Raw genomic sequence first — 23,108 nt, forward strand, 5'->3', positions numbered from 1 at the left:
GGGGAACCGTGTTCACAGCCGCCGGAAGACCGGGACCGGGTTCACAGCCAGGAGCTGACGAGGCAGCAGCTCTGTTGTTGGTTTTTCTTTTAATTATTTTTTCAATCCTGAACAAACAAGAAAGCATGTTCAGTCTTTTTGTGTTCATCTTGCTAAGAATTAAAGATATTTACAAAATCAAAATTAATGTATTAGATTTAAATAATCGAACCTATTTCTGTCGACTTAAACAATTCAAAGTTGTATTAAAAAAGTGTGTGTGTGTGTGGGGGGGGGAGGTCACGTGGACAGAGTTCAGCGTTTCTTCGTGGGGAGTGTAACCTCTGGCTCACAGACCAGCTAAGATGGCTCGGCTGAGGTGTGTTGGCGCCCCCTGCCGGCAGAGTTCAGCCGCTGCAGGCTGCTCCTCCATTTCCCTCCAGCTGCAGAGATTAGAGATCAAAGGTCAAGGTGGGGATCCTATTCTTCCTCACTGTGTGAGTATAAAGTTAATCCGAGTCTGTGGAAGACAGAGTGCAGAAGAAGAAACCTTCAGACCACCTGTAGTTCAGTCGCGTCTCCTCGTTTTTGAGTCTTCACTGTGATTTAGGGTCAAAGTTCTTGACCCTGACATCTCTTCATTTGGTCCATTACTTTTATTTTCTTTTTATCGTCAGCAGCGGGTTTCTTGTTTTATTTCTGATGTAACGATGAGGTCAGCCGATCACTTTGGCCTTTTCATTGTTTGCCAATAAAGTTTTGTTGTAAACACGCTCTGTGATTGCTGCTCTCACCTGTGCTCGTCCAGCACCTTCAGGCGCGTCCTGAGCTGTATCCCGAGTCAGGGTCTACAGCCTTAAAGGCCGCATTTTAAGGCCGATTACGTCACAGCGGCGCGACGAAGGCTGTCCCAATTCAAAGGCTGATCCAAATGCAGCCCTCAAATGCGTCCTTCATTTTGAAGACATTTGGACATTTTCTCACCCATTAAAGGAATATTTCATATATCAGTCTACTCTTCATTCTATCAGACACGGTTATCACAGCTCGTACATTTGCTTTTTACACATATATGTAAGCATTGAGACAAATGTAATAATGACAACATACTGAAGGAACAATATTTGTCTCTTATATGTAATACATCTGTATACACACTGTCAAAGGTACTCGAGTGTCTTTGAGTGAAGATTTAAGGTGATAGGACATATAAATAGCTGCAACTTGAATCTTTACTGAAGCTCAGTGTTTGACAGAGTTCACTCACATGTGCTGCACCAGTGTACCTGCACATGTGATGTGACAATAGAAGTGATTTGATTTGAGAGTTCAAACTCACTGCTGTAATAACTAATAATGATTAGTATAATAACTATAATATTGGCCATCTCATATTTACACTGACTTTAGTCTCATGAACAACATCAGCTAATTGTTATTTACTAGCTAATCTTAAAATGACTGTTTAGCACAGAAATGAAGCCCAACAATCATGTTTACAGTCCCGTGGTCTCAGCCTCAGATACTTAAATCACACAAAGCTCGTGTAGAAACAAACAAACGAACAAAACATGTTCCTTCATTTCTGCCAAACACGCGTTTCCAGCTATTATGGTTAATTGGAGGTGAGCTTCCCTCCCTCCAAGACATCTACAGGAAGCGCTGCCTGAGGAAAGCGGGGAGGATCATCAAGGACTCCAGTCACCCCAGCCATAAACTGTTCAGACTGCTTCCATCAGGAAGGAGGTTCTGCAGCATCCGGTCCCGTACCAGCAGACTGAGAGACAGCTTCTTCCACCAGGCCATCAGACTGATGAACACGTCATAGACACCTCAGCTTCACTACTGGAACTTCAACATTATGCACTCCACACTGTATATAAATGCCACTTGTTTTGCACATATTCAACTCTGTATATTTTATATATTTTATTTATTGTTTACTCTATTTAATTTGTAAAATATGTGTACACACACACACACACACACACACACGTAGAAAAATATTTAGTATACACATCCAGAAATGCATACACTATTATATATTGTACATATATTTATTAGTTTCAGATGCAGCCATTCTTGTATTTTGCTTGTTTACATTATTGTATTTGCACAACTCTGTTGCTTGTGAAGCTCGCACACAAGAATTTCACTCACATGTGCTGTACCAATGTACCTGCACATGTGATGTGACAATAAAAGTGATCTGATTTGATTTGATTTGCTAGGCAACCCGGGCAGCGCGACGGAGGCTAGACCACCCATTTCACAAGCCTCGCACTTCCGGCCTCAGCGGTCTTTGAGTACGCGGCCCTTGAGGACCGTTGAGGCTGCAGACCCTGAACTGGGACACAGCCCTGAAATTCAGCTCCTGTCACGTTTGCGGTGATTGTTCAGCTGCGATCGCTCTGCTGCTGTCCTCTCAGGTGCACTGATGAGGTCACACAGGTGTCGCTGTGTTGCTGAACTGTTGTGGCTCATCAGTGAAACTGTGACATGAACGAGGTGATCTCTCACACACACACACACCGTGTCGGGGCTGCGGTGGGAGAGCTGAAAGTTGCTTGCAGACCGACCGCAGGCGGCTCGGACTGAAGTGAAAGAGGAACGCTCAGCGGCGCTCCGACTGCTTCTTCACCTGAACAAGGACACGCCTCACATCCTGACATCAGCGAGGTCATCGCTGAAGAGCAGCTGCCAAGGAAATGGCCTGTAACCATGGCAACCACAGGTTACTAGGGAAAAATGGGGCGTCTGTCAGCGACCCAGAAACCTGCAGCGATAGCAGAGTTGACATTTCCCCCAGGCGTCACCGTTCAGTCTGCAGGCCCGTGCCACGTGGTCGTCGTCATGGTGATTTATTTTTCGCCGCGATCCGAGGCCACATGGTACAAACTTGTTTCCAGGGCAGCTCTGATTTAGCTTTACAAACAGAAAACGCTTGTTTCCTGTTCCACGGGAACACAGACTGTATGTAAAAGATGGACTAGCACAGTCACTGGCGCCATGTTGGTTTTCCGCCTGCAGTTTGCATAAAAACACTTTTTTGTTTCTCAGATAAAATGAGAATAAAACCGTTTTCCGTCGGCTCGAGCGCCCGACGTGTTTGGATACGATGGACGGTCGGCGGCTAAAGCTGAGGACAAAAATCCGTCACGACGCGTCATCGCTGCTCAGACTGTTGTCACGCGTACCGAGGCGGTCATGTGACTGTCGAGCTGTCAGACTTCGTCCTGGATCAGTGCTGCCGATCCACAGATCAGTAATCAGTTTATCTTTGCCGAGTAATCAGATTACAGGAGCTGAGAAAGCGTCACGCAGCAGAGATTTGACCTCACGTCTCTGAAAATACTTGAGTCTTAATGTAATCGAGTACTTTTACTTCAGTACAGATGCGCTTTATGTTTCTGCGTTTCTGCTTCCTGTCGTTTCGGCTCAGTGCTGCGTCCGTCTGACCCGTGGCTGTGCGGCTGCAGGACGCCGTCTCATGAAATAAACATTCAAACACGCATGTTTATTTTCTGCATGATTTTATACAAACTTGATTACAGTAAATTTACATGTTTAAAAATACTTTTATTACAAAAAACAAGTGTTTGAATCCTGCTGTCAGTTAAAATAGAGCTCTCCACGAAAACATGCTCTCCTCCGGCTCCGACGCCTCCAAACATTCCAGTCAGATTTCTGAAGGTTTTCCTTGTTTAGCAACGCGTTCGTTCTAAAAGCTGAAATCTCGCGCAGCTCTGGGGCGCAGCTCTGGGACGCTCCTCTGAGGCGAGCACATTGGAGGTTTGTGGTTGGTCGATCACTTCAGGCCTTCCTTGGGACTTTGCTCACGAGGAGGTCGGAGTATCGGTCATGTGATCAGGGTCTTTGCTCCGTCGGTCGTTTCTTCGATGTAACTAAACAGCCAAAGCGTCTCCACCTGGAACCTCCAATAAAAGCTGCCAAACAGGAAGTTCGAACAGCTCGACGACCTGCCGTTACGCCTCTATTAGCCATCAAATATGGCTGCTCTCCCGCTGCACCCTGAACTCTGAGATAGCGCTGCAGCAGGCCAGCCTGCTTCCCATGATGCACTTCTTCCCTCCCTGGGTGTTCGATCGCCTGCTGCGGCTCCTTAGCTTCATCCCGCCTCCCTGAGCCTGCCAGAGGTTTCCTCCTGTTAAAAGGGAGTTTTCGCTCCCCGCTGTCACCAGGTGCGGCTCATGAGGGGGTTTGATTGGTGGGTTTCTGTCAAACCCTGCAGGCGGTCAGAGGAGACCTCGAAGGAGGGCACGAAACTTTAACGGATCAGGTTTGCGGGGTTGTTCTGCTCCTCCCCCTGGCGCTCTCGCGCCGTCTCTCTTTGGCTTAAGTCTTCGTCTCTCGTTAACGTCACAAAAATTAAACACGTGTTCCTAATGAAGCTCTGAACCATGCGACGTCTCTGAAGTCGCACACGGAGCTCGCCCTCTCGCCGTCTGCCTCTACAGTTTGATGAACAGCACGGCGGTCACCATGGCAAAGCCCACCAGCAGCATGGCCACCTTGGTGATGCGGTTCCTGCCGGCGGCGAGCTCGTGCGGTAGGATCTCCATGAAGGTGATGTAGATGAAGGTTCCCGCCGCCAGCCCCTCCAGCGTGCAGCGGGCCAGCTGGTGCCCCGGCGATGTCTTGGTCTCGGTGAGGCCGACGCCCAGGCCGACGCCCAGCGGCGACATGACGGCGAACAGCAGCAGGCAGCCGACCACCACGGAGCGACGCAGCCGGGCCTGACACAGCTTCACGGTTAGGCTGAAGGAGATGATGCTCTTGTGGATCATCAGGGCGAGGCAGATCTCCAGCACCTCCTGCCCCTCCTCCAGCAGCCCCACCGCCAGCCCCTCAAACACCGAGTGCAGCGACAGCGAGAAGACCAGGATGAAGGCGCGCAGGGCGGACTGAGAACCAAAGTCCACGTGGAAGTGACCGTCCGAGTCCACTGAGCCCCGGCGGTGGTGATCGTTGGATTGAATGCTGGAGTCCACCAGCAGAGAGCGCCGTTCCTCCGGGGACGGCGACGTCTGGTCCTTGAAGGCCAGGATGATTTGCTCCAGGACCAGGACCAGGAAGAAGCCCATAGCCACGATGAACTCGGGCAGGGGGAACTGCAGCTGAGGGAGGAAGAGGAGGAGGAGAAGAAGAGTCAGCTTGAGATACCTACATCTGGATTTATCTCCAGGGTCCAAAACTAAGACCTAAATGTTCACAGATCTGAATGTCCGAATAAATCATCGAAAAAACGTCAATATTTAATAAAACGTTAAGAGTAGAAACTCCAGAACGTTCTCATCGCCATGGACACGATCAATAACACATGACATACATGATCAGAGATGCAGCTTCAACCGGATTACATTTAAATCTCCAAATATGATTTTTATATGCCAGATTTATTTATGACATTAAACCATAAGAATTCATTAAAATGTCCAAATTTGTAGAGGTTTTTTTAAATCCTCCAAGTTTAAATAAATACATAAAAATAAAACTACAAATATGTCCCAAAAATGTGAATATTCTAAAAACAAAAAACCAACATCGTCAATAAAATGTCAAAAAAACTCAAATTTGTTACGTTTGTCCTCAAAATTAAAAGCATCTGTCGGACTTTATTAGCTCCAAACATTCAGAAAACAAATGTTAATGTTGAATAATTAAGACAGCAGAGGAGTGACGGACGGCTCAGCGTCTGTGTCTCTTCCTCTCTGAGTTTGAACGTTTTCACTTCCCTCTCGCTCAGTTTCCTGTGAGCGCTGTGGCGAACTCTGAGGATAGGAAATAAACCAGCTGCTGCTTCAAAATAAAAGCATTTCAACGCTGACAAACTGAATTTCCAGCAACGAGCTCTACGGAGGCCCGACATGACCAAATCTATAAATAAACTTCATTCAACAATTGTGAGAAATAATATTAAATATTTATTATTTATTTAAAAGTACTTATTTTTGTGCTTATTGCAGATTTCCTTTTTTTCCAGAGGGTTTTCCTGCAGACGTGCTAATGGATGTTTGTGGTGCGACACGCGTGCAGTAAACTGTTTGTGGTGGGGAAACAAAAACACTCGCCAACATCTGCGTGGCCGCTGACTGCAGGCTCGGTGCAGCCGGCCTGAACAGCTGGAGTGTCGGAGGTTGTGCTTTACAAACACCAACATTGTCTGTTCGAGTGCAGCGAGTCAAACAGTCACTTCCTGCCACAGACAGGCCTCGCTCTAACATCAGCTCATTGTTGCAGCATTGAAGCTTTTACTCAGAGTTATCGATCCTGTCACGAGTTAGCTAACAACCAACCACATGACGTCACAGTCGTGCGGACATAAGATGGCGCTAAACAGGATTTTGAAACTTTGACTTTAAGCTGTTTTTTATTAAATCCAGAGTTACATCACTGTCTGAGAGCAGGATCGGTGGGCTCAGCCAGCTCAGACGTTAAAGCATCTCTGAGCGTGACGGTGAGGCTTTACCTGCGGTTTCTCTTCAGGCCTCTTTAACGTGTGCTCAGGTGAGCGTGTGCGCTCTCCTACCTTAATCCCGGCGCTGCTGAAGGCCTCGTTGATGCTCTGCAGGTAGTCGGGCAGCAGGTCCAGCAGGCAGGTGGCGAAGAACACGCCTCCAGCAAAACAGCTGATCAAGCTCAGCAGCAGGCGCCTTAAATCTGCAACACGGACAGCACAGGTCAATCACACAGGTCAATCACACGGATCAATCACACAGGTCAATCACACGGATCAATCGCACGGATCAATCACACAGGTCAATCACACGGATCAATCGCACGGATCAATCACACAGGTCAATCGCACGGATCAATAACACGGATCAATCGCACGGATCAATCGCACGGATCAATCGCACGGATCAATCGCACGGATCAATCACACAGGTCAATCGCACGGATCAATCGCACGGATCAATCGCACGGATCAATCGCACGGATCAATCGCACGGATCAATCACACAGGTCAATCGCACGGATCAATAACACGGATCAATCACACTGCTGCAGAGCCAGAGGTTGAAACTGAAAGCAAACAGAAAGTCAGACTCCTGAAAGGCGTCGTGTAACAGCCCTGCAGAGCAGCGCTCATGGATTCATGTTCTCCTGCTGCAGCTGATCGAGTGACTGCACAGAGATCACACGACGTCACATCTAATCAGCTGGTTAGGAGAAAACAGGAAGTCGAGCTGTGAGATGAAAACACTGCAGACTAATCCTGGAGCTCCGAGCGTGGCTTCGGGCTCAGCGGGATCTAAACCTAAACCCGTTATCCTGCGTCTCCCCACTTCCTCTCATGTATTTTACTACCAGAGCATGTGAAGCCCCACCCACCTGCCTTTAGGAGGCATGGCCAATTGGAAAACCGTTGGCTGAAAGTGGGAGGAGCGTGTTTCTGACCTGCAGAACACCATGCTCAAAAGAAGAATTGTCCATGCAAAGCCAGCATGAGCACGGCTGATTTCAGCCACCCAGTCCAAATATTTTCTTTCTGACGTTCTGACCTCCTCACACAGAAACCGATGTTGGAAACGTTTATCTGCTCAGTTTACCTGGCTGCACGCTGAAGCGCCCCGCCCCTCGGACGATGCAGAGCGGGGCAAATCCGAACAGCAGCGTGACTGACAGCAGGACCGCCAGCGCTCCTAGTTTGATCTCCAGGGCAGGGACGTCAGCCGGGTTCACCTTCAGCGCCGCCGTTTCCTTTGCTGAAGACACGAGGACAGAGGAGGATGCTCCGCCTGCGACAGCCATGTCAGCTCTCTGGACCGGACCGCAATCGTGGACTCGCTCTGAGGACGAGAGTCTGTCAGACAGAGGAAGAACAACACAGTGAGACACATGTTTCATTTGAATGATGGTTTCCTGCAGGTACGGGCGAACTGCGGCGCTGCGCCTGGATCACACCTGTGAGTCTGCAAAGACTAACGCATTACGTACTCCTAGCAGCTGACGATGAAACCTGACGTATGCGATGTTCACAGGCTGCTCTGAGCCAGACACACACACACAATCAGTCAGCATGAGGACGGTGCTCTTAAAGTTTAACCTAGTGATGTGACGTTCTGTATCGAGGCTTCGAAGCTTGTGTCGAGTAATGGAGGGGCGTTTCCGCGAAGCGCGTATCGAGGCTTGCTTCATTTATGGGAGGAGCTGAAAATGATGACGTCCGAAGCCTCGCTGCCCGGCTGTACCACGTGACTGGTTCATGAAGTGGTTCGAACTTTGCCGCGAGCTATGACAGATATAAACCCCTCAGACTTCATTCAAAATGTGGGTGTTTGATGGAGAGTTGTTAGTGAGAGTTTGGAGACAGTTTGGAGGTTTATGAGCGTGAGGAGAGAAAGTCAGGAGAGAATGGAGCCAGCTAAGAAGAGGAGGATGTCCTCCCCTGTGTGGGAACATTTTGAGCTTATATCTCCCAACAAGGTATGTAAATTTCCACAGAAGATGTATTTTCATAATACTGATGGTGCAATAAAACTTATGTTAAGCTGTCGTTACTTTTGTACAAGGTGAAGTGTTTGCTCTGTGCCAGGGAGCTGGGATATAACAACAACACCTCATCCATGCTTAGGCACTACAGAGCTTTGCATGAGAATAAGGGGGACACCGATTGTGGAGCAAGACCAGGTGAGCCATCAAATGCAATGATAATATAGCATGCAGTGATGTTACTAAATGATATAACAATATTATACAACTGTAATAAGTTACGTGTGTGATATTTATATTTGTGCTTTGTTTTATTGTCTTTACATTCTGCCAGCATAAATATACACAGTATACTGCCATCACTACAATATACATGTTTTACACACTCCTTTTGTTGTTGACATTTACAGGCTGTGTGCAAAAGGCCACACTCTTCAAATTCATGCCAGCTATTATTTTTACGTCCAGTAGGTGTCCTACTAGAGCAAATGAAGCTTCAAGAAGCTTCGCGTTGGGGTGAACCAATTGGATGAAAAGCTTCAGTGCTTCATGAAGCTTCATCTGCCCATCACTAGTTTAACCCTCGCCTGCAGGTCGCTCGGTGAGGTCACAGTTTCGCCGCCCTCCTGTGGGCTAGGGCATAGGCGGGGTGATGAACTTCCTGTGTGATGTTTAGCTCATGCAGCAAACAGAGATGTTTGTGATGTGCAGAGCGCCATGAGTCATGTGACCCCAGGAATCGATAAGAGCAGCAAACAGAGGCAGCGGCGCGCTGACAGGAAGTGCGGTGAAGAAGGCGGATTAACTGAAAGTGGCAGCAGGTGTGAGTGGCTCAGACGGAGGGGCGGGTCTGATCTGATTGGGGGGGATTTCCACGTTATTTCAGGACGTGTCTGAAATCGGAGTGGGCGGTCCCCCTGCAGTTCCTCTGCTGTGCCGCAGGGGCAGCAGCGAGTCAGGCAGAAACAAACATGTTTACAGACTGAGGCACGGGGTCAGAGGTCAGATCAGTTTGTATCCGACTGCTGGTGAGTCGAATAACCGAATATTAAGCAGCTGCGCAGATTTACCACAGCTGTAACATCTGCTACGTCATAAAGATGTGCACCGACTCTTCCTCGCGCAACTAATCAGACGTTAAAGGGGTTTTAGTTAGTGCGCACGCGCAGTCTGTGAGTCATGGAGGCGTAACCGTGGTAACCATCGTGTGTTTCCCGCTGATGATCCCGAGGTAACGCAATATTTTTACTCCGGAGCAGATCACGGTCCCGCGCACAGACTCCGCTCAGGTGTCCAAACACCCTTACCTGTTCAGCCGCGGGCTCGCGCTCAGGTGAGGCTCTCGGTATCAGAGCTGATCGGCGGCGTGAGCTTCTCTCGGTGCTGCTCTCCGGGAAGTGGTGACTCAGTTCCCACCAGCTGATCCCGCCTCGTGAGGGAGCTGCTGTGAAGCGCTCCGCAATAAAACACCGCATTTCCTCTTTACAAAATAAAAGCCCGTCAGTGTTTGGTTTCCGGTTCGGTCCTGGGTCCAGCAGGAGGAGACCCCGGACCATCAAACGCTTCCTGTCCCTCATGTATGTGACGTCATAACGCTAAAGTTTTCATTTATGTTGAAAAATCACAGATTTTCTTCATGTTTACCCTCGATCAGTCATCAATAACAGTCAATCAGGTAAGTCAATCAGAAAAGGGTAATTGAGTTCATCTCAGCCTTTTACGAGCCACGTCTTACGTTTTTAATCATTGATCTGTAATATTTATGGATCTGTGCGTGGGTTCGCAGCACAGGTGCTCTGTCACACCTGATCCTATTGATCCAAATGTTTGACTGCTGATTGGTGGGGGAGCAGAGCCTGCCTCTCCTCTGAAGTGAACGTTCGTCTTCAGCTTTATTTTCCTGATGCGCTTTAATTTATTCAATTAATAAATTGTTGTTTAAAAAAAGTTGCTGTGTTTTTATTTTGCTGCAGTGAAAACTGTCAGAAGCTCATGTTCATCTTTATTTTTAATTCTCAGCCTACACAAAGGCATTTACTGATTCTTTTCTCAAAAACTAAACGTGAGGCTTTTATTTTGAAGGCCGAAATCCCCTGTCGTTTTCTGACTTCACTCAGCTGGAGCGGGAGGCGGATCCTTCCAGCTGCTGACTTTGTAGCTTAACAGGAATCCCAAGAGTCCATGTTAGTGTCACTTTCCATCACTCATTAATCACAGGAGGTCAGAGGTCAAACGCCACTGCCTGTTAGTGACTGTGTGCGTGACACTGTGGAAGCTTCACTGGTACATAAATCACACAATGCTGCAGTCAGCACTCTGGCAGCAGTAAAACGTCTGTTAAGCTGTTTGTGGTTAGAGCAGCTGTGAAAACTTCGGGCTCAAAGGTCACAGTAAGCACAAACAAAAGTCGTCCTGGCCTTTGGAAGCAACACCTCATGATCCAAAATCATTACTGAGACACAGATACCAGAAACCACACCACAAAACTTCAAAATGACTAAAAATCTACTTCATTTACATGAAAAACCATAAAAAACAAAGCAGATGACCTCAAATTTAGGACCAATCACAGTGAAAAAATTAAATTATACACAAGGATAGACAGATACTATGAAAAAATCCAGACGTCCAACTATCAACTTCATTTAGATGCAGAAACACAGAAAGAGACTGAAACACACGAAATAGCCAAAGTACTAAACCACAGACTGTAAACAAAGATGGACAGAGCTCCTTAAACCTGCATTGCCTCTTCTGTCCATCAGGGGGCGACTCCTCTGTGATCTCTAATGAGTGGCAGGTGTGGCTGATTACAACATGATGCTTTTCTGGACTTTTCTACTCGGTCAGAACCCAAACAGGAACCTTCACAACACCGAGTAAACTCCACAGTGGACACCAGGGAAACACAAAAACACACACCACAATCCAAGAAGCACAAAGAAGCCCACACTCAAAGTTCACCACCTTTAAAGCTCTCCGATAACGCTGTAGAAATCCAACACAGCGTCTGAAAGGTTTTTATAATGTGGGAAAGAACAGTGTGATTCTGGGAATCTGAAGGTTTGTCGTTTCCGTCCAGTCCGAGCCGTCTTTGGCTCCCTGCAGGAACATCGAGACTCAATCGACAAACATTTAGCTTTTAGTTCACCTTGTAAAGTGTGCATGTGTAAAAAGTGGCTGGAGGACAGAAACAGAAATATCTTCTCACTTCACTCGGACGATTCTAGAAACTGACCTTTGTCCCCAGAGGCGAGGTCAGCTGATGGGTTTCCCGCCTGATTCGGTGGATTTACAGGGCGAGGCACTCAGAAAGACCACAGAGCCAGATCAAGATTCAAATATCTGATTTTATTTATATTCAAGCAGCAACAACCTGGTGATTACATATCGACAGTCAGAATTTTAAGAACGTTTCATGCGTGGGTCAGCAGGTGAACATAAAGGTGTGTGTCAGGTAAAGGTGCATCACATGAGATCATAAACAAACCTTATCTTCCACACAAAGACAAGCCTGTCAACACTGCTGCGTCTGTCACACGCAGACAGTAAAAATCACTTTATGTCCGTCAGACGGTGTCTTAGATTTAAACACGAAGCTTTGTTTAGCAGAGAAAACTCTTCTCGTAGGTACGCGTCAGTGCGAGGAGCCATTTGAGGCACCGCTGTTAACCGTTCAAGGATGAAGACAGTCCTCACAAAGCCAATTCAATCCTCCAAGAACAGAGAAACCTTCCCGATTGTCACACGTGACTTATGAACGTTTGGAAGAATGGAAAATATCTGAAACGTGCTGAAACTCCACAACAACCTCTAGCAGCTGACCTAGAACCGAGGTTCTCTCAGCTGCTAGCGGTTACCTCTGAGTGACGATGATGATTTCCTATTGAATTGTTAAAACTCACACTAGTGCTTCTAAACAAACTTATAACATTTAATTAAACCTGCATGTGGAACCTCACGGGATCCTGGGAATCCAGGACAAAAGGTTTGGAAGTGTTTGAAGGAATCCTGGCAGAGGTCAAAATATCCGCCAGCATTCAAGCTGTCACGCCGAGGCCAGTCAGAGGTCTGTCTCCAGTATGACTTCCTCCCAGTAGTCCTTAAAAAATGACACGTTTGCATCGTTCTGACAGAACTGACGTAAGCCCGCCCACAGCCCAGGATCCACGTAGGTGTGGCAGACCAGGTAACCTTTAAGACTCGGCAGGAAAGCTTCCAGTTGTGCCAGAAACACGGCGCACACCGATGTCAGACTGCGGCCAAAGATGTTGATGTTGAGGCGCATGGCATTGTGGCGGTAGGGTACGGCATACGGTGGCGTGCCCAGACTGAGGGCAGCGGGCTCGAACTCACGGTCTACGATCCACGTTAGGCCTCTGCGCTGCAGCACCTCTAGGTTGGCCTCCACCGGCTTCAAGGGCTCCCAGTCGTTGATGATGGTTTTGCCGGGCAGCAGGTTGGAAACCACGTGGTCGGACAGGACCAGCGTCTCAGCCTGCCGCCAGCTCAGCGTGACCGGACCACAGGAGGAGTCGGCGTGGAGCGGATGTTTGGATCGAAGCTCAGTGATGAAGGAGCCCAGGTTGACCGCCTCACAGCACAAAGACAAGATGGCCTGCAGGGGGCGACAGAGAGGACGGGGTGAGTCTGTGGTTTACTTACCTGTTCTGGTTCGACTCATCGCAGTCGCTCGGGAAACAAGTCCAAGTTCAGGCTTGGTCACAACATGCAACCGGACTATTCATGCTGTGATCCAGTCCATCATCCAATCACGTGGCATGTGTGCTCTTCACCCCCGTCATGAGTCTGAGGCCAAACTAAGAACCACACATCTGTAGTTTCCATTCAGTGGACACGGAGGGATCGTTTACAGTCCAGGCTGAAAAACCAGGCGGACTCTTCAACTGTAAGTGCTCAGAGCACGCTCAGTCTTAGGATGTGTCTGCAGCATCACGGTAACCACAACAACAAAGGCCACCTTGCAATAACTAGAAGCCAGCGGTGATCTCTGACCAAACGTCAGTGTGATGACACTGTGCCGGTCCTGCAGTCCTAACAGGAGAGTAATTATAAATGAATTCAAGTCGTTATTTATTTTTAAAAACCCTTTGATTCATTTCCTATGAATATCGACACATTAGCTTTACTTCTCAACCACGACGTTCATGAACTGAAAGTCTACGTGCTTCAGGAGGACGCGGCATTTCTGCACAGCACGGTCAGAATAAAGGGAACGGCGCCGCTCGAACAGACGCATCAGCTTCTGCAAACAGCTGCGCGACGTCGCTGTGATGAAGAATTATCACCAACTTTGGTCACAATCACAAACCGGTGGACTGTGACACACCTCCTTTGCGATGAGCCTGTACTTGGCGAGCGTCTTCACTGAAGGATTGTCTCCTCGGCTCAGCCTCACAGCAGAGATTTCTGGGTAGTAGCGGCGGACGTAGTTGGTCACATGCGTCTGGAGGGCGCTGGCGATGCCGCTGCCCCTCAGATCGGACACCACCCTGCGCCCCTGAAGTACTGCCGTCTGACCGCCATCCACCAGGAGCGCAGACTCCAGTGCCACCTGCAGGGAGATGGAGAATGCAGCTCAGTGTAGAAAAACAGAGCCGTGAAATGAAAACTGCGGTCTGCTTCCTCAGGGCTCGCCTTCACGCCTCACCACTCTGCCGTCGATCCGGGCGATGAAGACGACGCGTCCAGGCTCCTGCAGCCAGCGGTGAAAGAAGGCGGCCATGTAATCGAGCCCGTTGTAGTCATCAGGCGTGCAGATGTTCAGGACCTGCGGGACAACACGGGCTCTGTTAGGAACGACGCTCTGAGGACACCTGGGCGTTCCTGACTCCGCCTCAAACAGACGTCAGAATACAGACAACTTCTAATTGGCGCAGAGCAAACGACGACACACGGGTCCGTGACGCTCAGCACTGATTTTAAGTTTGGCTGTTAAAGCCTTCCATCAATCACCTCCACGACATCTCCCAGGTTAACCACAGGTCAGAGGTCGTCGCTGCTCCCAGCAACCTCCCTCGCCTGAAACTAAAGGGTCCACGCCTCTGTCTGTCCCCACGGAGACCCCTTTAGACCTTTAAATCAGCTCTGAACGCGTCGTCTGTCTGAGGTGCTCAGAGTTTATCACTGTGATTTTATTTGACTGCTCAGATTTTCTTCAGGTATCGATTCTAACTTGTGACTCCTGCAATTCATGTGTGTCCTTTGTCCCTGTGAGAAATGACAAAGCGCCGAAGCAAACAGGAAATGAGGCCATGAGGTTTTTTTAGTTAGTCACAGCAGTAAATTATGTGATGTTCAAAGTTTTTTAAAGCTGTTCAGCGGCGTGCTGCAGCGGTGTGCACTCCTTCACCTCATATGTTTTATGGAGCAAACGCCATAAAGGCGAAGAGAACCGCTCGAGCAGCCGCGGTCAGTCGTCCTATCAGTGGCTTCAGCCTGTGCATTCAGCCTGAGTTCACATCTCGCACTCTGACCTGTGATCTTTAGAGAGTCATGTGACTATTAATGGAAAAATGTTGGGACCTGCTGGAAGTCCTGCTCCTGGGCCAGGCAGTACACCACATCAGCTGCTTCCCCTCCTGCAGACATCCTGGTCCTGTTTCAGCCCCTGAGGTGTTTCCTGCACGCTTCGGTCTCCAGAACCTCTGAAGCACTTTGCACCTGCAGAGAGCGGTCGACGGTTCCTCTGCGAAGCTTCTGGAGAGTCCAGAGGTCAGAAAGCTGTCTGCTCAGCCAACGCTCAGGGCTGCGTTCAGCATCCACACCCCTGCAGCTGGGGCTGGAGTGCTGACAGCGTTCGCCTCTCACAGCGATAGTTTCATCTGTCAGATTATCATCGTTTGTGTCTCTGAGTGCTTTAGTGGTAAAACTGATTCAGATTTTCAGAATAAAAGCTTTGTTTCAGCATTAAAAACATGTAAAATTCTTTCTGCAGGTGCGTAAAGTTCAAACTGTTCAAACTCCACTTCTGCAGAACTTCGGGTGACTGTGAATGCAGCTTCTGAAGCCACGCCCTCTGCCGAGGATTTCACCAGCAGAGGATCCATCAGCATCCAATCAGATGGTGGAGGTGTGAGATTTAAAGAGTTACCTGTAAGAGGAAACCTTCAGAGACCAAACAGTCACACCTGGTGGTGAAGTGCCAGCGCTGCAGTCACGGTGACGGGGCAGGTGTTTAGGAGCAGGGCTCTGGTTGGGTTTGCTGGTTTAGACTTGTAAATACTAATAAAAATGAACAGAAAAACAAAGGGGAGGAGCCTCATGTTGGAGAAGCAAACATGTCGGCACAGGTGCTGACCAACTCGCAGAGAACAGTGTGCTCGTAATTACAGATGTTCAGGTTTTCTGCTGCTTCAGCCTGAGGCACACATCACACTCGTGCTTCTACATCTTCTGCTGAGCAACCTCTGACCTCTGACCTGCTGCTCAGGTTCAACAGGTAGTGGTCAGAGTGAATTGAGCTGCTGTGAGATTAACTTTGAGAAAATGCTTCTCGTGGCCGTCAGGATGGGCATGTGGGTGAAGTGTGGGGTCAGGCCTCTTAGGTCCAAATCAGTCGGTTCTCCTCTCAGCATCTCTACAGAGGAACACCTTAGCCCCCCCCCCCCCCATATGACACAGAGTCATATGATGGCTGATAACACGGGAACCGTCAGAGGAGCCGTCTTCAGCAGAGCCTCAAACCTCCAGAGCCCAGAGGCAGGAGAGCAGGTCCAGGGACACGTGGAACATCTGCATGCTGCAGATGGAAGCGATCCCTCCATCTTTGTCCAGGGTGGGCTCCTGCACCGGATGCACGGTCATTGGATATTCCATGACGCTGTAAATCACGTCAGACCGGAGTCATTTTTATCAACTCTTAACCTTTAACAACCTGCTGCAGATTTGAACTCACTGTTCAAACTGGCTAATTCGCTTTAGTGCTGATTTTATCTGTTGTCAAGTTTTGTTTTGCAATTCTAACTTATTTTATATAGTTTTAAAACTATTTTCCTTTTCATTTTTTCTTTTGTAGGTGATCTTCGGTTTCTGAAAGGCGCCCTCAAATAAAATGTATTATTATTATTATTATTATTATTATTATTACTATGATAATGACATTAATAATAATATTATTAACATTCCTGTTGGTGGCCCTCAGACAGCAGAGGGCTCTGTTTAGTCTGCCTGATTATAGGAAGAGAAGAAGAAGTCGGGCATGCGCAGAGGCGGAGGAGGCTGTGAGCTGCCAGCTGGACTCCGTGTTCCACCGTGAAGCGACACGAAGGTCCGTGTGTGTGTGTGTGTGTGTGAGAGAGAGAGAGAGAGGAGGAGGAGCACCGCTGATGAAGATCCGGAGCGTTTGTACCGGAAACGACAACAGCAGAGCTCCGTGTGTCAGCTGTGAGTATCCTCTGCTGCTCCTCCGGTCCGACCGGGACCGCGCCTGGAGAGTGCTGGAAAGTTTTTGAATGGCACACAAAGAGGAAGAGTGAGAAAAGTACTGAGTTTAGAAGTACTCTGTTACAGTAAAAGTACAGGAGTGTGCTGTGCGGTTATGAGAAGTCATAAGTGTCACTGCAGGTGTGACCAGTGGGAGTCTGCACATGCTCAGTTCGACCCTCTCCTGGGTAGACAGTAGGAGCTTGGACCATTTGTTTTGGAGGTAAGGTGAGTTTAAACTTCATCTCTGACTGAGTAATCTAAAGTAATCCCATTCTGGGTGTCTCGCCTCAACCGGGGACCTCATTAGTGAATGAGCCCGGTTGGATGAGCTCTGCTCCACCCTGGCTGTGGCGAGCGTGCTCTGGCGTCTCCAGTGTCGCAGTCCGCGTCACGAGGGTTAACGCTGGATGAGGGCGGCGTTGTCACCTGGTGTGTTGTTGTGATGTCGTTCGTCTCAAGCTGAGACTTTGCAAAGGCTGTATATCAAAGATGGACACGGCTGCTGTGACACTGACCGCTGGTTGAAGTCCCGCGTTGATTGTTGATGTCATCGGTTGTTTGCAGCCACCCAACGACCAATGAACCAATGGCCCTCAGTCTGCAGGAGAAACGTCCTTGTGGTTTCTTTGGGCGCTCGCAGGCTGCCGTAGCGGGCTGTAAACATGTTGTAAAGTTTTAACCTGAGGGTCTGAGAGATCACCTCACTGCTGGACTGCAGCTTGTGTCCATCTTTTACGTACAGTCTAACAGGAAGACCTTTGCTAGACCATAATTGGGACAACAGGTGATGATATAGGTGTGGCGGGTACAGCTGAGGCTGGCTCGGTGGAGTGTTTCCCTCTGAAGCACGACTTGGATTCACCCGTGAGGCTGTTTTATTGATCAGCTCATGTGACTTCAGGTAAATCGGAGGCGGTCTCAGTCTGCAGGTTCCTCGCTGTCGTGTTTGGAAGCTAAGAGACGTGGGACAGGTCGGGCTTGTTTGCGGAGAAACACGTTTGGCAGCCTATCAGGTCTCAGCTCAGGTGTGTGCGTTTGGGTGTGTGCCTACCAGGATGTCCTCCTCAGAGCTGCTTTACCTGCTCTCCACACACACACACACACACACACACACACACACACACACACACACACACACACACACACACACACCTGCTTTGTCTGTTTGTCAGCTGCTGCTAGGTCATGTGACCCACACAGATGCCTTTTGCACACTGCTGCAGCTTCTCAGGCTTTCAGAACAGCGAAGGTGTCGTATTCAGGAACTCGAGCTGAAGAGCTTCAGCTGTGACCTCTGCTCTGCTTTCCCATACAGTGTCCGCCTCTAGCTCCTCCTCCTCCCCCCACTCTGTCTGGTACTGATCCAGGTGTGAACCTGTGTCTGCAGGTGATGGATGCAGAGAGCGGGGAGCTGTTTCTCGGCGTCATGGCATCCGGGAGCTGGCAGCTCGACGGTCCGTTCTCCTCCTCAGAGCTCATCCCGGCCGGCTCAGAGAAACCCCTGCAGGACTGGGCGGTGGACCCCGAGTGTGTGAGTGTCTGTGATCACATGACCACTCAGAGAGGAAGTGTTTATTTGAAACTTTGAAGTGGCGGCAAGTTTTTCCATGTCTGATGTGGCCTTGCTGTTCGTGACTGTGTAAAATGTGACCTTCATCAGATTCTCAATGACAGCGACTCCGAGGACGTCCTCCACGCCGTCAATCCAAACGAGGTGTTTCCCAGCGGGCCACCGGCTGACCCGTCATCAGAGAGCGACAGCGGGATCTCCGAGGACCCCGCCATCAAGAGTCCTGTCACCACGGTGACTGCAGCGGGCACCCAGCTGGCGCCAACGACAGTTTACCAGCTGGTTTATGACATCAGCGGGCTGGGCAGTGCTAAGACTGGAGCTGGACAGGAGAACATCATCTCCATCGAGCTCGGTGAGGCCACGCTTTGTTTCTGCCGTTCAGGATTCGACGAATCAGGCGACATTCAGCGGCGGCAGCTAGCTTCATGCTCGTGTCGACTGAGCTTAAAGAAGTTTGTTTCATTAAAGCATCAGCAGATGATTCATGCTGAGAATCAGCTGAAGTCCAACTTTAGTGTCGTACCGGTGTCTCCACCAGGGGGCGTGTGAGTATTAACAGAAGCTATAGCATACATTTTCATTGCTATGCAGATGATGCCCAGCTCAGTGGTCCCTCAGATGGTCCCGCCCCTCCCGAGCCTGGCTCTGCTGGAGGTTACTTCCTGTTAAAGGGGAGTTTTTCCTTCCCACTGTCGCCAAAGTGCTTGAGTGTTTGTCTCTATGTTTGGAGGGTCTTTACAATATAAAGCGATTGATTTGGCGCTACATGAACAAAGTTAATTGAATTTAATTACGAACTCGTTCTGATGTGAAACTGCGAGCTGGTTTTGCACATGGATGAAACACTGCCCCCTGCTGGTGACGTCATGGTTAGTTTGGAACGATGATGATTTTAAATCATTGTTTAATATTTTTAGGTGGCGTTCACGGCACGAGACTGAAGCTTTCAGCTTCCTGTTAAACGACCTGGTGTGAAGCCAAAAACTATGACTCCACCCATTTAAAGAAAAAATCGACAGTGTGATGTAAGCGCGGCAGAAACAGGAAGGAGTGGCGTCGTTAACGGTGGTGCGCTCTCTCTGCAGATCAGTGGAGCTCTCAGCTGCTGCTGTCGGACTCGTGCGTCGTGAGCGAACTACCTGTGGTTTCGGCGCCGCGGCTCGCCATCCCTCCTCCCAGCCTCGACGACGACCTGGTGAGCCTCTGTTTCCTTTTTTTTTTTTTTTTCCTTGTCCTTCGTCAGGCTCCGCCCTAACGACTCATTCTTCTTCTTGTGTTGCAGCTGTGCCTGGATCTTCAGCTGACCGAGGAGGAGCAGAAGCTGCTGACCCAGGAGGGCGTGTCGCTGCCCAGCAACCTCCCCCTCACCAAGGTCGGGTGCACAGATGCTCTCAGGCCGCCGCGTTTCTGTGTCAGGTGCACGCTGCTGACTTTGAACCGAACTTTATTCACAGGCCGAGGAGCGAATTCTGAAGAAGGTCCGGAGGAAGATCCGCAACAAGCAGTCGGCTCAGGACAGCCGGCGGCGGAGGAAGGAGTACATCGACGGGCTGGAGAGCAGGTAACCGGCCAGCTGACCGCCGCCGCGTCGCTGACAGAGACTCCATTTCCAGACGTGTTGTGAGGTTTTTTCAGCGAGTCGATAGTTCGCCCCCCCGCCTTCATTTATCTGCTCTCACTTTCAATTTGAACTTCCTTCCATCCTCCAGGGGTCGTGACCCCGCTGAACTTCAGCCGTCTCCAGTGTCGCAGTCCGCGTCACGAGGGTTAACGCTGGATGAGGGCGGCGTTGTCACACGTTCACCTGCAGATTGGCTGCTATGAGCAGGAGAAGGAGGGGCTCGCTCTGTGTCAGCCAGAGCGGCTCAGATGTGTTTTTGTTGTGGGTTCAGAGTAATGAGGGAGTCACAGCTGTGTGTTAAATCGATGCTATAGGTCCGTCGTGACCACAAACCCCGCCCCATATTGTGTTTCCTCCTGCGACTTCTTCAGCTTAGAGAAACCTCAGCGCCACCTGTTGTATTGGTGATGAAACCGCAGAGCGACAGAAAGTTACGCCTTGACACCGAGCGGCGTCGCCGGGTTACTGGCGTTAAACTGTCATTAACGAAGACGGCGCTAAACGTGTTTTTAAAGCTCTCAGCCTCACAGGCAGAGTTACGTCTGTGTGAGCGGTGATGTAAATAACCTTTACATGTACGGCTTCATGTCCTGTTCAAGTCTGCACAGAGGTCCCCATGGTAACACCTGTGTGTGTGTGTGTGCGTGTGCGTGTGTGTGCGCTGACAGGGCGGCGGCGTGCTCGATGCAGAACAAAGAGCTGCAGCGGACGGTGGAGCAGCTGGAGAAACGTAACAAGTATGAACACGCTTTGCTGATTATTGAGGTCACAGAGAGGTCACTTCCTGTGACATAAACACAGGGAACGATGTCGAGCTCACACTCTGTAGGTTTTATTGTAATCTCACACAGTTTGGTGACATGAATACCACAGACATGTTATTCCAGACACTTCTGTCACAAACAGGATCAGAAACATCCACATCAGGGAGACCTCCCTGTGGTTCTGACTCCCACCAGCAGGGGGCACTGTGCTCTCACTTTAAATGTGAACCTCGGACAGCTCAGTCACGAGGACCTGAGTCTGTCTGAAACAGTCAGATTTACTTTTTAGTTTCTTCTTGAACTTCCTGCTGAGTTTGCTGCTTGCTGATTGGTTCACCTGCTCAGGTAAGCCCTAACCAGCCCCTGTGTTCCTGCTCCTCAGCTCTCTGCTGGCTCAGCTGCAGCAGCTTCAGTCTCTCATCAAGCAGACGGTCAGTAAAGGAGCCCAGACCAGCACCTGCCTACTGGTACGACCACCTTAAACCCGTTAAGGTGGAATGAAGTCTGTTTTGTTTTTGTTTGTTTGTTTTAGTTCTGCTCCTACACACACACACACACACACAAGCCCGTTCAGCTATCTTAGTGAGGACCTTCATTGACCTTAATAACCCTAACCATGAATGAATGCTGACCCTAAACCTAACCATAACCGAATTGTAACCCTGACACTGAAACCACATTTTGAGCTTCAAAAATGTCTTCAGACTTGTGAGGACCGGGTTGTGTGTCCTCACAAGTATAGTAGAATGCAGATTTCGGTCCTCACAATGACAGCTAGACAGGAACACAGACACACACACTCTGACCCTGCTCCTCGTGTGTCTTCAGATCATCCTCGTCTCTCTCGGTCTGATCATCCTGCCGAGCTTCAGCCCGTTCAGCCGCCACCGTGCAGACGACGACTACAGACCCACAGGAGGTTGGTCCCTGATGACATCACTTCCTGTTTGAGCATCTGTGATGGCAGCACAGGGTTTAGATGGAGGCTTTTGGGGAAGCTGAGAGTTTGTAGGATTGAACATTTTAAATAAAAATAGTTCTTCAGGCGCTCGAGCGTTTCCTGACGCTCGCTGTGTAAATATGGCGACGCAGGTAAACGCGGTAAATCCTGGTCTCATGTTGTCGGTTTGGCAGGAATGTTGCCTCAGAGACTGGAAAATGAATCCTAGGAATAACTTCGGTCGCGTTTTCTCCTCGGCACGTCAAACCGCTGGACTCATGATTTATTTTTTCATCTTTCCAGTGATTTCCAGAAACATCCTGACGGATCCGTCGTCCTCTCAGCCGACCTCAGACAACGCCTACGGTGCGACGTCCCTGCAGTCTGAGTCCCCCGCTCTCAGCCAATCAAAACCTCCTGAGGGAACGTCGAATCTCCCAGAACCAACAGAAAACCACGAACACGCAGCCGCAGACGGTACGGAGGGGAGCCGGTCGGGAAACGGCTCGGTGGTTACTGCCGAGCAGACGGAACCCGGCGCCCTCGGCCAGAAGTCGACGGTCCGAGGAGGACGGCGCGATCAGGCCAAACCGGGACACGCCGATGAGATGTAGAAACCGGACTTCCTGTTTTGAAGGAAAAAAACCCGACCTGCCCGATCGATCAGCTGATCGGTGCTGATTTATGGTGGTGGATTTCAAATGATCAAAAACACCAGACGGTATTATTCACGCCGAAACAAACCCTGTTAGCATCTACGGACATCCAGCACGAAGGTGAAGGTTCAAACTCGCCGTGGCTTTTCACCGTCGCCTGTTAGCATGCTAAGTCACGAGTACGCCAAAAGTCTTTGTTTGTTTAATAAATAAAAGGTTTTCTTCACAAATACGTGAGCAAACGTTACTTGTTTGAGTTGCAGCGTTGCTCACACGCCACGTAAACGTGTGGATGTTAGCAGCGCGGTGCGGTGACCGCTTTTCTTTTTCTTTCTGGGATGAAAAATGAATCAGTTGTGACGTCTGGAGTGATTATTGCCAAGTTTGATTTTTTCTTGTAGCGTGTCCTGATCATAAAGGAGCTAAATCATCTACAAACTGCTGCGAGGAGCTCGTGCACCTTTGTGACACGTGGTGACCTCATCATTTCAGACTTTGGCCACGCTGAATGTGCAGAGCGCCCCCTGAAGTGAAACGTGTGTAAATGTCTTTCTGGGTGAATTAAACTGTTTTTGCTGATCTCAGTTTCTTGGATTGATTTGTTTGTTTTGCTGCGTCTGAACTTTGACCTTTAAACGCTGTCAGACTTCACGGATCCGCCGGTCCCTGC

The 23,108-nt window shown here is 49.3% G+C and overlaps 3 protein-coding genes across 7 annotated transcripts; 1 reads left to right on the forward strand and 2 right to left on the reverse strand.

Annotated features, from left to right (window-relative positions):
• Positions 1–3,495: 3,495 nt before the first annotated feature.
• On the reverse strand, positions 3,496–9,903 carry slc39a3 (solute carrier family 39 member 3). The gene is made up of 4 exons (XM_085424046.1): positions 9,744–9,903; positions 7,554–7,807; positions 6,530–6,660; positions 3,496–5,117 (listed from the first exon to the last, which is right to left on the reverse strand). Exons 2-4 carry the CDS (start codon positions 7,753–7,755, stop codon positions 4,452–4,454), a joined length of 999 nt encoding a protein of 332 aa, XP_085280172.1. The 5' UTR covers positions 7,756–7,807; positions 9,744–9,903; the 3' UTR covers positions 3,496–4,451.
• Positions 9,904–11,787: 1,884 nt separating this feature from the next.
• Positions 11,788–18,191, reverse strand: LOC146660033 (histidine N-acetyltransferase-like). 2 transcript variants are annotated; one of them, XM_085424054.1, is made up of 4 exons: positions 17,400–18,191; positions 14,108–14,227; positions 13,787–14,011; positions 11,788–13,054 (listed from the first exon to the last, which is right to left on the reverse strand). In XM_085424054.1, the coding sequence occupies exons 1-4, from the start codon at positions 17,433–17,435 to the stop codon at positions 12,500–12,502; spliced, it is 936 nt and encodes a 311-aa protein (XP_085280180.1). In that variant the 5' UTR covers positions 17,436–18,191; the 3' UTR covers positions 11,788–12,499. The 2 variants fall into 2 exon arrangements, with proteins under 2 accessions (XP_085280180.1, XP_085280179.1); XM_085424053.1 differs by lacking the exon at positions 17,400–18,191 and adding an exon at positions 14,983–15,519.
• creb3l4 (cAMP responsive element binding protein 3-like 4) lies at positions 16,659–23,017 on the forward strand. 4 transcript variants are annotated; one of them, XM_085424050.1, is made up of 10 exons: positions 16,659–17,109; positions 18,272–18,415; positions 18,545–18,809; positions 19,543–19,652; positions 19,740–19,829; positions 19,912–20,018; positions 20,747–20,815; positions 21,225–21,309; positions 21,671–21,761; positions 22,086–23,017. In XM_085424050.1, exons 2-10 carry the CDS (start codon positions 18,275–18,277, stop codon positions 22,394–22,396), a joined length of 1,269 nt encoding a protein of 422 aa, XP_085280176.1. In that variant the 5' UTR covers positions 16,659–17,109; positions 18,272–18,274; the 3' UTR covers positions 22,397–23,017. The 4 variants fall into 4 exon arrangements, with proteins under 4 accessions (XP_085280176.1, XP_085280177.1, XP_085280173.1 ...); XM_085424051.1 differs by having other exon boundaries at positions 16,659–17,104; positions 18,200–18,415; XM_085424047.1 differs by having other exon boundaries at positions 16,659–17,104.
• The last annotated feature ends 91 nt before the right edge of the window (positions 23,018–23,108 follow it).

Source organism: Rhamphochromis longiceps, linkage group LG11 (genome assembly GCF_057381845.1).
Source record: "Rhamphochromis longiceps isolate RC_006_pf linkage group LG11, R_longiceps_female_GT1.1, whole genome shotgun sequence".
Lineage (NCBI taxonomy): Eukaryota > Metazoa > Chordata > Actinopteri > Cichliformes > Cichlidae > Rhamphochromis > Rhamphochromis longiceps.

Excerpts from the sequence above, each read along its gene's own strand:
- slc39a3 (XM_085424046.1), bottom strand. The coding sequence starts at position 7,755 with ATGGCTGTCGCAGGCGGAGCATCCTCCTCTGTCCTCGTGTCTTCAGCA. Across the intron at positions 6,661-7,553 it reads GCGCTTCAGCGTGCAGCCAG|ATTTAAGGCGCCTGCTGCTG; the intron begins GTAAACTGAGCA and ends TCCGTGTTGCAG. Across the intron at positions 5,118-6,529 it reads TCAGCAGCGCCGGGATTAAG|CTGCAGTTCCCCCTGCCCGA; the intron begins GTAGGAGAGCGC and ends TTCCTCCCTCAG.
- LOC146660033 (XM_085424053.1), bottom strand. The coding sequence starts at position 15,048 with ATGTCTGCAGGAGGGGAAGCAGCTGATGTGGTGTACTGCCTGGCCCAG. Across the intron at positions 14,012-14,107 it reads CCCGGATCGACGGCAGAGTG|GTGGCACTGGAGTCTGCGCT; the intron begins GTGAGGCGTGAA and ends ATCTCCCTGCAG. Across the intron at positions 13,055-13,786 it reads ACAGGCTCATCGCAAAGGAG|GCCATCTTGTCTTTGTGCTG; the intron begins GTGTGTCACAGT and ends CGCCCCCTGCAG.
- creb3l4 (XM_085424050.1), top strand. The coding sequence starts at position 18,275 with ATGGATGCAGAGAGCGGGGAGCTGTTTCTCGGCGTCATGGCATCCGGG. Across the intron at positions 19,830-19,911 it reads GCAACCTCCCCCTCACCAAG|GCCGAGGAGCGAATTCTGAA; the intron begins GTCGGGTGCACA and ends CTTTATTCACAG. Across the intron at positions 21,310-21,670 it reads AGACCAGCACCTGCCTACTG|ATCATCCTCGTCTCTCTCGG; the intron begins GTACGACCACCT and ends GTGTGTCTTCAG.